Here is a 16,651-nt window from a genome sequence, read left to right on the forward strand (position 1 = left end):
CCGGCAGAGCCCTCTAAGGTGCGGCCATCCTGCTGCTCAGCAAAGATATGCCCCGACTCACCCAAATTGTTAATCTGTGATTGGAGATGATTTCTCTTGTCAAGAGTAACAACTAAAGATTTTGACCTATAAATAATCAAAGGAATTCAATCTAGGATTTTGAAAAAAACTACCACCACCAATCAGATTATGCCTAGTTAAACCACTCTGAATTCACTAGATAATTCCTGTATTATAGCTAATAGTGTATTTATTTATTTATTTATTTAATGCATTTTTATAAAGTGCAGACTTTACCGAAGGTGTCAGAGCACTGTACAATAGAAGCAGTTACGTTACATGAGCGAAATGGTAAAAAAATGGAACATACAAAAATAGCAGGCCACAGAATCAAAACACTGCAGGCAAAAGGAACACAATATCAAACACAGCAAGCAAAGAATGTACAGACAAAAATATAAATAAATATAAAAAAATATACAATGACGAAAGAACTTCCTGGCGGGGTCTGAGAAGGAAGGAATCAGTTCTGAAAGTGTCATTGGACTAGAAGAGATTTTAGGTCTGCTTTGAATAGCTGGATGGAGGTGATGGCACAGAGTAAAGGAGGATGCAAATTTCAGATTCTCACCACAATACCTTAGAATAATTGAGCCATTCATTTTTCCCTTTTGAAGGAGTGGGGCTCAAGCAAGAACTTTTCGGCATTCTGAGAAGGTCTTGAGCCTCCAAACAATTTCAGTTTATTCGCCAGATAGTGAGGGAAGGAAGAGTGCAAAGCTTTGTGGGTGATGCACGCTGTTTTGTAAATAGCTCTAGCCTCGATGGGAAGCCATTAGAGAGAAGACAGGATAGGATTGATGTGGTCACTTCGTTTGACCCTGAAATGATGCGAGCTGCTGAATGGAGGACAGATTTGAGGGGGGGAGAGGTGAGATTTTTGAAGACTAGTCAGAAGAGAATTACAATAATCCAGTCTAGAGAGAACTAGAGATTGGACCAAGGCTTTTAGGTCTTTCTCTGGGAAGACCTGATGAATACCCCAAAGAAGGCACAGCTGATAACGTGCGCGTTGATGTGTGAGATCAGGTTGAGTATTTTGTCAAGTATGACACCTTGAGATTTAGCGCAGTCGACAATGATGGGTTTACGGTTGAGTAAATTCAACTGAACCATCCAGGATTGAAAGGAGGCGGGGAGAGAGAGCTAGATAGAAGGAGGAATTTAGTTTTGGAGGAATTGAGAATGAGTTGATCAGCTAACATCCAGTAGAATAGAGTTGAGAGTAGAGCTGAGTAGTGAGAGATCATGAGGGGAAGACACCTTGTGGTAGATTTGGGTGTCATCCGCACAGAGATGGTAGAGGATTCCACATTTGCTTAGAAGGTTCCCTAATGGTTCCAGATAGAGATTAAACAGAGTGGGAGCCAGTATAGAACCTTGAGGGATGCCTTGACCAACCACGAGTGGAGACAAGAGACTGTTCGCAATCTTGATCATTTGGGATCTGTCCGAGAGGAAACCATTTGAGTACTGTGCCTTCCACACCCATTCTCTGTTGAAGAATGCTAAGGAGGGTTTTGTGATTCACTGTGTCAAAGGCTGCAGAGAGGTCAAGAAGAATCAGAAGGTACAATTCCCCTGAATTAGGTATATATGCATTGCATCATAGATCACTCGCAGCAGGGCTGTTTCGGTACTGCAATTTTGAATAACGACAGACTGGAACACGTCAAGGAAATTATTGTCCATAATGTGTTGGGAACTTTGTTTTGCAACTCATTTTTCTGTGATCTATGAAAGAAAAGGGAGATTGGTGATGGGACGGAAGTTATTGAGGTTGTTCGCATCTGCAGAGGTTTTTTTTAGAAGGGGTAACCTGTCCTGTTTTGAGGACAACTGGGGGGATCCTTGACTGAGAAAGAGATTAACTAGCCTGGTCCAGTAGGAGAGAGTATTGGTATAGAAATCAATGGTGATGACACTGGGTATGGGGTCAGAAGAATGGTTGGAGGGCTTAGTTTCGAGGAAGCATTTGAGGAGATCATCTTCCGAGCTGGCGGCAAAGTTCTGCCAAGTGAATAAGGATTTTTGCTCCTCAATGGGGTGGGGTGGGTAACCTGTTCCACCAGTGATTTTACCTTTTGATCGAAGAATATAGCGAAGTCAGTTGCTTTATTTGAAGCGTCCTCAGGATTGATGGTTTTACGAGAAAAGTTTGGGTTTTTGATGAGGTCAAAAAGTTTTTTGGGTCTGTTTTTAGCTGAATCGAGGAAGGATCTGAAATGTGGTGTTTTTTCCTGGAAGGTGTACTCGTGGTATTTGGATCTTGCTGAACGTAAAAGAGAGAGGTTGGAGGTGGATGGAGATTGTCTCCAATGTTTCTCCAAGATTCTAAGGTTTTTCCTTTCATCATAGAGAGCTTTATTGAACCAAGGAGCTGAGGGAGTGGGTATTTTCCTTTTTCTTTGGAGTGGAGCAACCTTGTTGATTTCGACTTCAAGAATTGAGAGGCAATGGGGGTGAGATCATTGACATCTGTATTGGGGTCTAGACTAGGAAGTGAACGCATAGCAGAATCACATCGAGTCTCAAGATTAATGTTTTTTGTGTTGTGGAACCAAGTAGACGCCCTTTTAGGTTGGCCAAGAGGTATAATGTACGAGAGGTGAAAACGGAATGAAATGAGGAAATGGTCTGACTAGTCTACATGGATAGGGGGAGCTATGGTAAGCTGGTCGGATTTAGAAATAACAAGGTCCAGAATTGAGCCCCTGGCGCGTTTAATTTGCGAGCAGTGTTGGACAAGATCGTTAGCTGAGAGAAAGGTTGCAAGCTTGTTGGCAGCCGAGTCTTCCATGGAGCCCCAGTGAAGATTGAAATCACCTAGGAAGATCTGCTTGTGGCTTTGTGAATATTGATCACTAATGAAGTTGATGAGTTCCTCCATGAAGGAAGAGCAATTACTAGGAGGGTGGTTGATGGCATGGAATCTGAAGGGTGAACCGTGATGAACTTGGAGTTCCAGAGAGAGGCATTCAAATGTGCGGAAGAGGATGGTGGGAAAGGCTTTGATTTGAAGGGAGTTTCTGAAGATAATCACAACACCTCCCCCAATCTTGTCTGTTCTGTCGTTTCTGTGGATTGAGTAGTCGGTAGGTATCAAAAGATCAAATAAAGTGTGAGAGGAGTCATTAAACCAGGTCTCAGTGAGAAAGAGTATTGTGGTGGGTGATAGTGTCAGAGATTTCCAGTTTGTGTTTGGTTGCAGATCTGCAGTTATGGAGCATACAATGTATCTCAGACACAACTGTTTGGTGATGTGAGTGTCTGGACTGATAAGGGAGATAGGGAATAGATTCTTGAATGAGGGTGCCCCTTGAGGGGGAGGCTGGTAAGTTCTGATAGAAGAGATGGTCTGAATGGTGCATTGAGTAGAATTGTTAGGAGAAGAGAGTGGAGGGGAATTGACGTTGGTAGTCTTGTAGCTAGCCAGTAAGTTGGTGATGTCTGTGGAGGACAGACTATGGTTGGCTTTATCGGGGCGCGGGAGCAAGGAACTCCTCGTGAGGTTATTCGGGAGGGGGATATCTTAGCACTTAAGAGTGAAATGGACGCTTCAAGCTGGGAAATGGAACAGATGAGAGAATCAAGTTCAGTTTCCAGGGAGAGGTGGGCTGAGCACAGAATGAAGGGTGGCTCAATGGTTAAGGGAGACAGTGGACTAAGCAAAGGAGGACAGGGGGTTGTGGGGGACCAGGGAGAGTGTTGGGATGCGATGGTTGGAGGTGGGGGAGGAAGTGAAGTAGGCAAAGGAGGACAGGGGGCTGTGGGGGACTGGGGAGAGTGATGTAATGCAAGGGTCGGATGGGGGAAAGATGGTGGTAGAAAGGAGTGGATGAAGTTACAGTGACATTTTCACTGTTGATGAGCAGAGGTGAAGAATAGAGATCATACATAGGAGGGGAAAATTGAGCAGTAGAAATGGAGGGCGAGATATGGAGGGGAGGAGGGGGGTTATGGGACGGCCATGGATATGGTAAGATTAGAGGAGAAGGGGCTGTACAGGGAGGGGAGGGAGGGAAGTCAAAGGAAGACCACAGGAATGGGGAGAAGAGAGAAAGTGCAGGCCAGGTACCATGGGTGATGAATGTTGAATTTAGGGGTACAGGCAACAGGCAGAGTAGGGGGGTTGAGCTAAATGGTACTTGTGGGAGGAGTGAAGGACTATGAGGTCAAAGGGAGGGAAGAGGGGGGAATTACCAAGAGGGAAAACAGGGTTGTAAAGCATAGTGGGGAGTATAGGTTGTGGAGAGATGGGAGGTATTAGGTCAGAGGGAGGGAATATCATGGAATTACGAAGAGGGGAGGCAGGGATGTGAGGCATAGGAAGGGGAGTGAAGGTTGTAGAGAGATGGGAGGTGTGAGAACAGAATTGAATAGCCTTCCCATCTTCAAAAAGACCCCAACACTTTCTCAATTAATCAGACAATACAATTATGCAAATTGTTATTGTAAACAGGATTGTTGTTATTGTTGTTGTTTATTAGCTTATAATTTGTGCTAAACTCAACCTGATAGCCAGTCCATACACTATTTCATTTGCCATAAAATTCTTATCCACAGCCTCATTCTTTCCTTTCAGATTCAGTTGACTGCTGGCCGTGTCCTGATGACCAGTGGCCAAATGAAAGACAGACGCAATGTTTTTCCACAACTCTGCAGTTCCTCTCCTTTGCAGAACCTTTGGGGACAACTCTTTCATTTTTAACCAGCCTTCTCTTCCTAATCACTCTGTTTGTTTTCTGTGCCTTCAGAAGGTACCAAGACACACCAATTGTCAAAGCAAATAACCGAGTCCTCAGCTATGTGCTTCTATTTGCCATCATGCTCTGTTTCCTCTCCTCCTTTACCTTCATTGGCTATCCATCGATGGTGACCTGTATGCTCCGACAAAACTCTTTTGGTATTAGCTTTGCCATCAGTATCTCCACTATCCTGGCTAAGACCATCACTGTGATCATAGCATTCAATGCTCGCGATCCAACCAGCCGGTCTTCAAGGTGGCTTGGGACCAGAGTCCCCAGTGGAGTGGTCCTTATGTGTTCATTTGCTCCAGTCCTGATATGCACAGTCTGGCTGCTTCTTGATCCTCCGTTCCCATTGAAGATACAGATACAGGACACCACCATCATCCAGTGTGACGAGGGCTCTGTTCTCTTCTTTTATCTGATGTTGGGATATCTGGGCTTGTTGGCCTCTGTCAGCTTTTTAGTTGCATTTTATGCCCGTAATTTGCCGCAGAGTTTTAACGAAGCCAAGTTCCTCACCTTCAGTATGCTTATGTTTCTGGCCGTCTGGATCTCATTTATACCCGCATATCTGAGCACACAGGGGAAGTACATGGTGGCCGTGGAGATCTTCGCTATCTTGTCTTCAGCTGCTGGGTTACTGGGATGCATCTTCATTCCCAAGTGTTATATCATCCTCTGGAGGCCGGACTTGAATACCAAGCAATACTTAATGCAAAAGACCGGCTCTAGCAATAACCAATAAAGTGTACATGTGATTGATCAATTTCTGCACATGTGGATTTTGTGTTTTCATAGCACAGCATGGCTATTCAAGACCTCTTAATCGGATCATCGGATATTTTACAATGAGCAGCAGAGTGACTACAACCCTAGGGAGCTTAGATGTGTTTGCATGTCTTATCAAGTAATCTAAATGTAACATCACTTATATAACACTGAATAATGTACACTTTTTGTTCTGATCTTTTTTTATTGTTATATGGACTCAGAATACAAAGGGACAACTCAGGTGGCACAAGTGAATTGGAGGAAAGATATACATTTACTGAACTGATGCATGGGGTTGAATATTTACTAAAAAAGTTGTGGTGTACACATACCCATATAATCACAGGGCATTTCTGCTCTTCCTTTTAGTGGGAATTGTAGGAAGAGGGGAAACAGGTTTCTAAAATGCACCTTCCTGTTGGTGACTATTTGGAGCACATGTGAAAAATTTGCCACAGGGAAAGGAACAGAGGGAAATTACTTCAATGGATTGTACTGCAAGCAAATCTACATCTATTACTTTTCTGGATCCTTCTTTCGACCACTCATGTTTTATAGAGACCCTCCCATGGAGCAGTGAGTAAGGAGCAAAGTTGACATCCTCCTCATTTCATTCTCATCACTAGGCCTGACCAAAGGCAAGGTTGGTGCGTAAACAATAGTGGGAGTAGAAGTGGCTAGTAGAACAAAACATTGCCAGCATAAACTATATCTGTCCATAATTCAGCCTTGCTTGCTTTTCTTATGTCTGTCCCCCATGAAATTGAAGAATGCTATTGTAAAATAGTGGATTATTATGCAGTAAGGCTGGCTAGACTTCATGATTTAGTAATCTCACTATACCGCAAACAGTTCCTTTTGATTCATACTAATAAATCCCTAGGTCAGTTCTGGTAGTGTGGCACAGTGTAGTCGGGCTTTATTAGAGAAACAAGTATTTCAGAGTACTAACATGGATGACAACTAATTGTCATGAATTAAATGAAATTTAATACCAGTTTATAGAAATAAGGTCAATTCTGATATAAATGTAGACACTAAAATAGATACAATCGGATGAGTATAACAGAATTTTTGAAATTTTCAAAGAAAAAAAATTCTGCATTTAAATCTTACAAAATGGTAGCCTTGCAGTAAATAAGAAAATACACTTGTGACAACGGTCTCTTGCAGGTAGAATTTATTGGAAGAGGGTGGAAGGTGAAGTGGGTCCCGGTACCAGGCTCTGATAGTCAGTTGATGTTTACCTGGCTTATAGGGCTCGGGTGTAGAGTTGCCTTTGCTGTTCCTGTTGCTGAAGAACATGATCATCTTTTGAAGATGCAAAATCACAGGTGTGGCAGGTCAAGGACGCTGCAGGGTTACTTCAAGCCACATCATCGAACCAAGGTAGTAGTAGCCAGACTGGCCACCAATAAGCCTTGGCAGAATCAAGCTCAGCCTTTGGTCACTGTGATGCCCTGGAGTGCGGTGGTAAAGAGTAGCCACTCAGAACTTGCTGGAGGTTAGAACTACTTATCTCACATACTAATACAACATTTACTTTCGGGTGATTCCCTCGGCGAGCCAGATGGTTAGTGATTCTTTGGATGTGGGTGTGGTTTTAGCTCCAGGCTGCAGGGGACTAGTACCTGTAGTCCAAGGGGGTTCTGGAGTACCCTTTGGCTTGCACCTGGGAGTACCTCTTTCCTTTAGATTCAGTTTTTAGTCCAGGACGAGTCTTAGTTGAGCAGTTGCAGGTTGGTTGCCACAGGAGTAGTCTTTGATGCCCTTTAATTTGTTCAGGCCCTGAAGTTGCAGCCTTGGGTCTCTTTTTGTCATTTGGTTGAAAGTCAATCAGATCTGAGGTTCTGATGTCAGAAGAGCTCTTTAAATCCTTATTTAGGGGCTTTAGGGTGGTGGGATTTATTAGACAATAGACTACTATCCCCAGCATCTAATCTGCGCATGTGGTCACCTCTGTTCCCTTACTTTTATAAATGGAAGAACCCTTATTCGGTTGTACAAACCAAGTAGCCCACCCTAGGGGTGTGACTAGGCTTCTGCGGATGTACACCTCTTGAGGACCTTATGTTCCCACCTTCCAGGGTTGCAAATGTTCTGTTAATCAAGGAGAGAGAAAGGAACTAAAGTAGATAGTTTGTTTCCCCTAGGATATAGTGGTTAATCAAAGAGAACTAGCTATGTCTGTGAGCTATGTGTCTGCATGGGATAACCATTTGGTTTAGTATGAAGTCCCTCACCCACCAACCTAGTTGGTGGCATGCTTCATCATCGGGCTCCACCCGAGGCACCAAGTGTGCCTCAGGTGTGCTGCAACACCATATTACTGCAGAGTGGGTTTTTTGGCAGGTGAGTGTGCTGTGCAGGTGTGTTGCATGAGATTTTAAAATTCTGTCCTTGAGGTCCCTAATGGTTACTTTATTGGTAGGCCCCAGTAAAAGGTTAAAAACAAAGGCTTGGGACGTGTAGGAGTTGACTTGTGGTCTCCCACGTCCAGTGTGGTCGAATAGTTTCAGCCAGGCCTTTTTTTATTAAACTGGCTTTCTTCGGGACCTATGTGTGGGGGTGTGACAGGGATCTATGTGATTGTCTGTGCCCTGTATGTGAAGCACACACTAAGGTGCTGATATATGTAAGAGGTATTTCCTCTCAGTTTGTACTCCTGTCTACAGAGAACAAAACTCCCTGAACTTCCGCTGGAGGGTCAGGACTTATTAGACAATGGAGCACCTGTGATACGGTCGCAAGGTTGCAAATGTGCCTGAGGCAGAGGATTGGATTTTTCATTCTCTAGGAAGCCCCCTGCACCACCAGTACATCACATGTTGTGACGTACTGGTTGCGTATCTTGCTCCTCCATATTTACAAGGACAGGAAAAGCCACTGTGCATGGTTATAGGTGCAATGATTCCTACAATGTGGAAACCCCTGCAAAATGGTGCAAGGATGTCTGCATTAGCGCACAGCTGCCAATTGTATGTTATGGCAGTGGAAGAGGCCAGGCATGCACTGTATATTGCAGATACAGTGCATTTCTGCCCTTATCTCTTGATGCCGGGCAGAGCAGTGCAACAAACTGACTGCATCAAAATCTAGTGAATGCAGCCCTTAGAGAATCATTTTCAAGCCCATTGCTCCATCGGTGCTTTTTTTATGCAGCGGTGGTGCATCGTGCTGATCCATACCTATGAGGCTACACAAGCTGCTTTGCATGGCTTTTAATGGCCTTACAGATATGAAGAAAAGCAAATCAGTGCAAGTTGCGGCGTTGCCCTACTCGTCAACAGAGAGAAGTTCCACAGGTGATACAGTGGGTGTTATCACGCAATACCCAAGGATTTTGATTCATTCCCAGACTTTCAAGCACTTGTAAACCTGGAAATCCATCATAAGCGTACCCAACCCCAGCGGAGGTGTAACAAGGAGAAATATCTGTATTTCTCCTCATTTTTTCTCCTTCTATGTGTGCTGAATTCTGAGCCACATATAGAACAAGGGAAATAACTCCATTGTTAGATTGTGTAGAGGAAGGTGTCCATTTCTGCAGAAAAAACATTACTATAATGAAGTCACCCTTGACCAGAGTGCGAGGGTGCCTGAGGTGGCGCAAAACAGCCAATTGGGTGCCAGCAGAAGTGAAGAGGATAGAAATACTCTCTCATAGATACAGCACATTCCTGTCATTTTCTTTGATGCAGGTCAGTGCAGCATAGTGGTGTTATGGGAAACAACCTTTACATCATGTTCATTAGACCGCCATTCCTTTACAGCGTGGTTGTTACAACAACCGCATTGTTACAATACAATGCCTTTAATACACAAGTCATTTCATCGAATTGCAGTAGACGGTGCTCTAACATAAGGAATAGTATACTTTACTATTACAACACCCCTACTGTTGCGTAGGCTAGAGTTGGATTAATAAATTATACATTCCTAATTTTACTGCAAGTCAATGTAATGACTTGCGTTGTAACCGCGATGTAAAAGTATGCATTGTAACATGCTATATTCGGTGTGCAGCTCTGCCCTGTGTCAAAAAATAGAAAATTAGGCCCTATGTGTTTATAAAGAACCGCACCACTAATGGGTTTTGGTTTGGAATAAATAGTTTCTAAAAATGAAATATTCAATGTACCGAGTGTGGTCGAGTTAGTGATAAATCTTCCAACTGAGTGAATTTCAAAAATTTAGCAAAATGAAGAGTGTGCTCTGAACTGTAGATTATTGACCATAGATTTCAATGAAGAACACTTGAAAAACTGCAGATCTCCCAACATACCAGCTTGCAGCTAACATCAGGCTTGCTTCGATCATTAGGAGGGATAAAGGACCAGAGCACCTTCGAGAGACCCTACTTAGATGGGTGTGATGTACGCATAATAGTCAGAAATACTATAAAGAAATAGACTACTATCCCCAGCAGCTAATCTGCCCATGGGGTCACCTTTTCTACTCTGAAGCCTTTTTTAAATTATTAAATGAAGAGAGAGCCTCCTGTATGGAATCTTTTCTTCTCTACTTAAGCCAAGTCTTTTGCAGTTTCAGGCGCGGGACCTCTGTTGACAGAGAGACCTTTAGGTTGTCACTGCTGCTGACTCTTTCATTGAACCAGAGTGGAAGCCAGCTAGACTCAGGAGAAAGACCCGTGATCAATCAAGGGGGTGGGTTAAACTTTCATCTCCTGGGGTCCTAGAAATGCCATGGATTAGCCAATGGTACCTTCTAATGTTCACTCTTCCTACAGAGCCATGCCTACTCTATGCTAACCTAAAGGACACATAGTCATTCAACCCATCTGTACCTTAAGGTACCTGAATACATAGAACCATTGTGAAAGCGGTGAGGCTTGAGTACATAAAGTTTGAAGATTCCTTCAGAGATGGGAGTGCACCTACTTCTAAAAGATAACTCTGACTCTTACACTACTTGTGATATTCACTAGTGCACAGCAGGCACGTGTGTGATTCTTCTGGGTTCCATAGTATATGCCCTGTACTCTAAAGAAACCTATACACATAGTTGCGATGGAAAAAAAACACAGGTTTCGGTAAAGAATATTGTGAGAAGGTGGCCTGGGATATGTTGTCCACTAATTAAACTGGCACCCTGTACCAGTGCACACAACTCTATCCTAGTGGTAGCTGTGGTGAGCAGCCTTCAGGCTTAATCTTGAAGGAATGTAAAGCAGCTTGTATTACAAGAACGTAAATTCCTGAATGATTAAATTAAAGCAGCACCACATAGTAGTTATATAAAATATGTATTTATTAATATAACACTCTCTACTATCCTCTACACGAGGTTAGTACACAAAGCACACAATAGCAGAGTTGTAAGTAGCACAATACACAGCGGGCTGCAGGGGGAGACCAAGTCATATACTTAAAAATGGCGTAACAACCACGTTTTGACTAGAAACAGTGCAAAGAACATGTAGAATCACTGGGAGCCCATGGAACCTTCCCAGGTGGTGCCCTTGCGATAGGTGCTGCAGATTTTTCTTGGACCTGGTATTTGCTCCAACTGAGGGTTACAAATGTTTCAACTTCCTCTTCTTTTTGGCAGGAGGACCTGGTAACAGGGGGTGCTTTCTCAGGAGGCGTGTTAGTTCAATTAGGGATATAGACGTAATTTGTGAGCTTTCCAGGACTCCATGCTCATTAGCCTTGGGCACCCCGCTGTTCACTAAATATTGGTCCAAGGAGACAAACGAACTCCTCTCTATGGATAGCCGCTGTTCGACTGCCAACATTTCTTTGTCAATAACAGAGGCAGAGGCAGCCTTTGTTAGAAAACAGTCAAATATTTAGTTTTGGAGAAACTTGGGGGTCTTAGGTGGATTCTTTGGAAAAGTCAGTATCTAAAACTGCTTTAGATGTATGTATAAACGGTCGGGTAATTTTGAGGTGTAATTTGAATATTGAAGAAGGTTTAGTGAATGTAGCAATGGGGAAAGTTGTTGGATTTGTAAAATATCAAAACAAAAATGCAATTGAATTCTTGAAAATTAAATTTGATCAGATACAGAGGTAATATAGATTGAGCGCAGTTATGTGCATTTTTTTGCTGGTAAAAGACTTGTATGTTCGTAGAAAACAGTTTCCCTTCTGTTTAACATATACAATAATCATTCATGAATCTCACAGGTTTAAGGGTAGATAATGCTTTAGTAAATGTTGGAAAAACTGTGTTTAAATAAGGAATGGCATATGTTGAATTATCTCTAGTTAGAACATTGTCTGGTTTGTTTTTAATTGATTTTGATGAAAACAAGGTTAGTTCAGATGTTAATTGTGTAAGAGAATATAACCGTTTGAGAAGGCTTTATGCTCCACGTTTAGGTGTATATCCTATTCATGAAAAACCTGTTGTGTGTTTAAAACGCAAACATGTTGATGAATCAAGTGTTGTTCAAAAGCAGAAAATACATTCAAGAGACCAGAAAAGATGTAAAGAAACAGAAAATACAAACAAGTGATGATGTTTTGGGATACCACGAACATGCTTCTGTTGTCAACTGCTATGGTAATGTTATTCTAAACATTATATTTCATCTTGAAGATTTTTATGGTGAAATTATGAAAAGTCAGGAAAAAAGATTATGTTCTGCACTTTATACTTTATTTCAACAATTGAGAACTGACAGAAGTAAGATCCATACTGCTTCTGGTATTCTCCAACACTTGGATACATGTCCTGGATCTTTAACATTCAGACCTAACATTCAACAGGATGCACATGAATTTCTGATGGTTATGCTTGGAGTATTAGAAGATGAAAGAATCCAGATTGAGAATGTATTTGGACTCAGTTACAAATGGGATCATAAATGTGAACAGTGTTCATTAACTTCAAGCACTATAGTTGACAGAGTACAGTTTCTTTATTTAACAATACCTGATGGCAAATCTGTCTCTTTTACAAAATTAGTAAAAAAGCCAATCATGATATAAAATGTTCTTGTTATCAATCAGAAATGTTAACTACATTATGCTTACAAAGATTTAGAAAATATGTATTTTTAATGCTTCAAGGCTGTAGACCAAATGTAAGAAAAGTGGATTTGAAAATTAAAAATGTTGTTGCTAGTCAAGTCTCTATTTATGGAAGAACTTTCGCAACACTGGCTATTATTTTCCATGCTGGAGCTACTACCACATGTGGAATTTAAACTGTATATTTTTAAATGCAATAATGGTTGGAGTCACTGCAATGATATGCACATTGCCTTATGAATTACGAAACTGGTATTTAATTTTTCTGAAACAAAAATGTTAGATACTTTATTCGGACTAGAGGGAACATATTAAGATGCTTTAAGAAATTCATACTGGATGATTTAAAAAATGTGAACTGAAACCACGGAGTACAGGTAAGATTAAAACATTTGAAATAGTATTGGATATGTTATTAGTGTTAATTTTGTATTGTGCTTCAGTACAATCAGTTGTTTGTTTGTTTTTTAACAATCTAGTTGATTGTTTTTTTCCAAGCTGTTAATGATGATACTACACTAACATCACTGTGAATAGTGAAGTTAAGTAGAATCCGATAACAGCAAAATAAGGGAGAAAAATACTTTTTCAAAATATTAAATTACTTGTTATCATTTGAAAAGTAACACTGTAATTTGTGAAACATATTATATTACACAACAATTTTACAGTTTATTTTCTCTTTTGTAGTGGAAAAGTTAGAAAAAACAGTACTACTGAGAACTAGCAGTATAGTAGTTTAATACTTAAAAAACCCTTGATATTCACTGAAAAATCACTAGGTTTTACAGACAATACATTAGGAAATCAACATTTAAAAAAACATTGAAATTCACTGGAAAAAACATAGGTTTCAGGGTCGTTATAGTTAGTTGGACATTTTACTCTTAGATCAGCTGACTATAACTCGCGCTGACGCAATGCACTGCTGATGACCTCGCATATTATATCATTCATGACATGGTCAGTGACATCACTGATGACATCACTGATGACACCTCAGATGTCATTACTGATGACATCACTGATATACATATATATATATATATATATATATATATATATATATATATATATATATATATATTACCTACTGGCTATCGCCAGTAGGTATATATAGTTAGAATTTTTTCCCTATGGGACTTTTGAAAATTCTATGTCTAATAACTTTGGTGTTTGTGGACGGAATCGGCTGAAATTTTCAGGAAAATGGCACATTTTGTTTCTGAGCAGTCCCTGAAAATTTGGTGGGGTTTCGTCAAGGGGGGGCTGAGAAAAAAGGGGGGTCCCAAAACGCGTTTTTCCCATTCATTTTTCCATAGGGCGGTTGGACTCACTTTTAGCTCGAACGGCTGAATGGATTTGCACGAAACTTGGCAAAATTGTAGGGACTGTTAGTCCGATGTGCCTTTGCTAGGTCTCAATATATGTGCTCCAGTAGTTTTTGAGAAATTAACGTTCAAACCAAGATATATATCTGTAACAGCGCTCTGGGCAGCGATCCGGTCCGCTTACTTTTCGCTTATCGGAACTTTGCGCGCAGAAAGCTGATTGGCTCTCCGGTGTCTGTCAACATTCTAAACAGTCCGGAGCGGACGCCATCTTGTCTCTCGGTAGGATCGAGAGAGAAGAAGAGGTGGAAAACGAAGGGGGAATTTAATGAAAGGGGGCAAGGTATCCCCCTCTTGACCCCCTAGGAATGTTGTTGGGGTTATTAAAGGGTCCCGTGGGGAAAATAAAAAAAAATGATTTTTCACGGTAGAAGCGCGGCCGCGAACTGGTAGCGAAACGGGAATTCGCCATTTTGTGCTTCGTAAATTAAATTACTAGTTATAAGTGGGTGCGGGAGACGTATCCTAATCCCCTATGTTTCCTGAGGGTGGGTGAGGAGGCTGATATATGTTGATACATCTCTTCCAGCGGCTGTGCGTGAGCTTTTTTTTTTTTTTTGCTGCGTGACAGTCCGGAGCGGCCGCCATCTTGTCTCTCGGTAGGATCGAGAGAGAAGAAAAGGTGAAAAACTAAGGGGGAATTTAATGAAAGGGGGCAAGGTATCCCCCTCTTGACCCCCTAGGAATGTTGTTGGGGTTATTAAAGGGTCCCGTGGGGAAAATAAAAAAAAAATGATTTTTCACGGTAGAAGCGCTTCACGGGCCGCGAACTGGGCCGCAAACTGGTAGCGAAACGGGAATTCGCCATTTTGTGCTTCGTTAATTAAAGTACTAGGTATAAGGGGTGCGGGAGACATATCCTAATCCCCTATGTTTCCTGAGGGTGGCTGAGGAGGCTGATATATGTTGATATATCTCTTCCAGCGGCTGCGCCATCTTGCCTTTTTTCGAATGCCACAATTTTGTCGTGCACGGCAGCCATTTTAGATGCCAGGCTGGTCCCAGGCTATCACCTACCCCTGCGGATGTAGTTTATGGCCCCAGCTGTAGAGAATTCAGACATGCCAATCCTCCTGATTCAGGCGTGTGAGTACTGATTTCAGTGCTAGTCTCCCGCCTCCCGATTTCTGCAAGCAAAAATCCGGGGGCATATTACGAACAACTAGCGATAATTTTTGTCTATAACTTGTTTAGAGACAAAAATTATCGCCGCACATCGGCGATTTTTATCGCAGATAAACCTTGCTATTATCGCAGAAAAGTCAGCGATATTCATGTATTATCGACCTAATGCTCTTAGCCATGTTATCCACCTCCCATTGGATAACATGGCTAAGAACTGCTCAGGGCAGGTGTTAGATTTTGGAGATATTCGCGCTTAGCGCGAATATCTCCAAAAGTTGGTAATAGAAGGTAGCGATGTTAGGGACTGTTTCCAGTCGCTAACATCTTGGCACGCCACTTTGCATGTCATTAGTGATAAGTATCACTGACATGCAAAGCCGGGCCCAAGATGGTCGCTATCTCCTTTTAGGTGTCACTAACTGGTGTTAGCGACAGCTTGATAATAGGGAAATAATTTTATCTCCGCTTTCATGGTTTTTAAAGCCAAAAAAGCGGAGATAAACCCCCTTGATAATATGCCCCACGATTCCTTGGGGGTTTCAGCTGACAGGGCTTGGTATTGTGTTACATGGTAATTTTTCCATGAAACGTCAGAGGGTCGATGTAGGGGTTCTAGAAGAGGTGATAAACCATTTAAGCCTCATGAACAAGCGCATGGTCTTTTAAAGATTTGTGAAGTACTCGGGGCGGCGGTGTGTGTGTGCCCTCTTTCAGGAGCGGGCGGGGGGGGGGGCACTGCCAGCAACTTGCCAGGTCAGGTAGTGTTCAACACGTGCATCACCCTTTCTCTGCCTGCTATTGCGCTCCATGCTTCGGAAAGGTAAGAAAAAGAACGTGCATTTGAGTTTGAAATGTCCGATCCTGCAGCAGCACACTTCCAAAGCCCACACATGACAATAACCCGATTCAAGGCCCCATTCACCCGTTTTTCAAAAAATAGATAACACTCCAACAAATTAAGGTTATAAAACTTTATTAACTTTTAACGATAATGAACAGAACAAAAACTAAAAACATTTAAACATTTATTAACACAAAAAGCAACAATGGTTAGAAGCTGTCTTTTGTGCGAATAGTCCCAAGGCAGCACAACGTGCAGAGTTCTGGACGGCACCCAGGTGATGTCGCCTGGGTGCCGCACTGGTTTAGGGATCCTACAATGCTGCTCCGAAAATTGGCGTGGGGCGTCCCGGGTGGGGCGGGGGGAGGCCTCGTCAGTAGCGGTCTGTTGTGCGAATAGTCCCAAGGCAGCACAACGTGCAGAGTTCTGGACGGCACCCAGGTGATGTCGCCTGGGTGCCGCACTGGTTTAGGGATCCTACAATGCAGCACAGAAAAACAGCGTGGGGCGTCCCGGGTGGTGCGGGGGGAGGCCTCGTCAGTAGCGGTCTGTGTCCAGTGTCACATGGCTGACACAACATGTACGACAGGCACCCAGGTGATGTCCAGTAAACTGCCGCACTGGTTTTGGTATCCTACAATGCTGCTCCGAAAATTGGCGTGCGGCGGCCCGGGGGGGGGGGGGGGGGAGGCGGCGTGAACGGGCCTCCCC

The 16,651-nt window shown here is 42.5% G+C and overlaps 1 protein-coding gene across 1 annotated transcript in view; it reads left to right on the forward strand.

Annotated features, from left to right (window-relative positions):
* Window positions 1-5,556, forward strand: part of LOC147718194 (extracellular calcium-sensing receptor-like) — a 129,124-nt gene extending 123,568 nt beyond the window's left edge. The window contains exon 7 of the mRNA XM_086967158.1: window positions 4,646-5,556. Within this exon, the coding sequence (XP_086823284.1) occupies window positions 4,646-5,556 (911 nt within the window). The remainder of the gene's footprint in view (window positions 1-4,645) is intronic.
* The last annotated feature ends 11,095 nt before the right edge of the window (window positions 5,557-16,651 follow it).

This window comes from Lissotriton vulgaris, chromosome 4_1, assembly GCF_964263255.1.
Source record: "Lissotriton vulgaris chromosome 4_1, aLisVul1.2, whole genome shotgun sequence".
Taxonomy (NCBI): Eukaryota; Metazoa; Chordata; class Amphibia; order Caudata; family Salamandridae; genus Lissotriton; species Lissotriton vulgaris.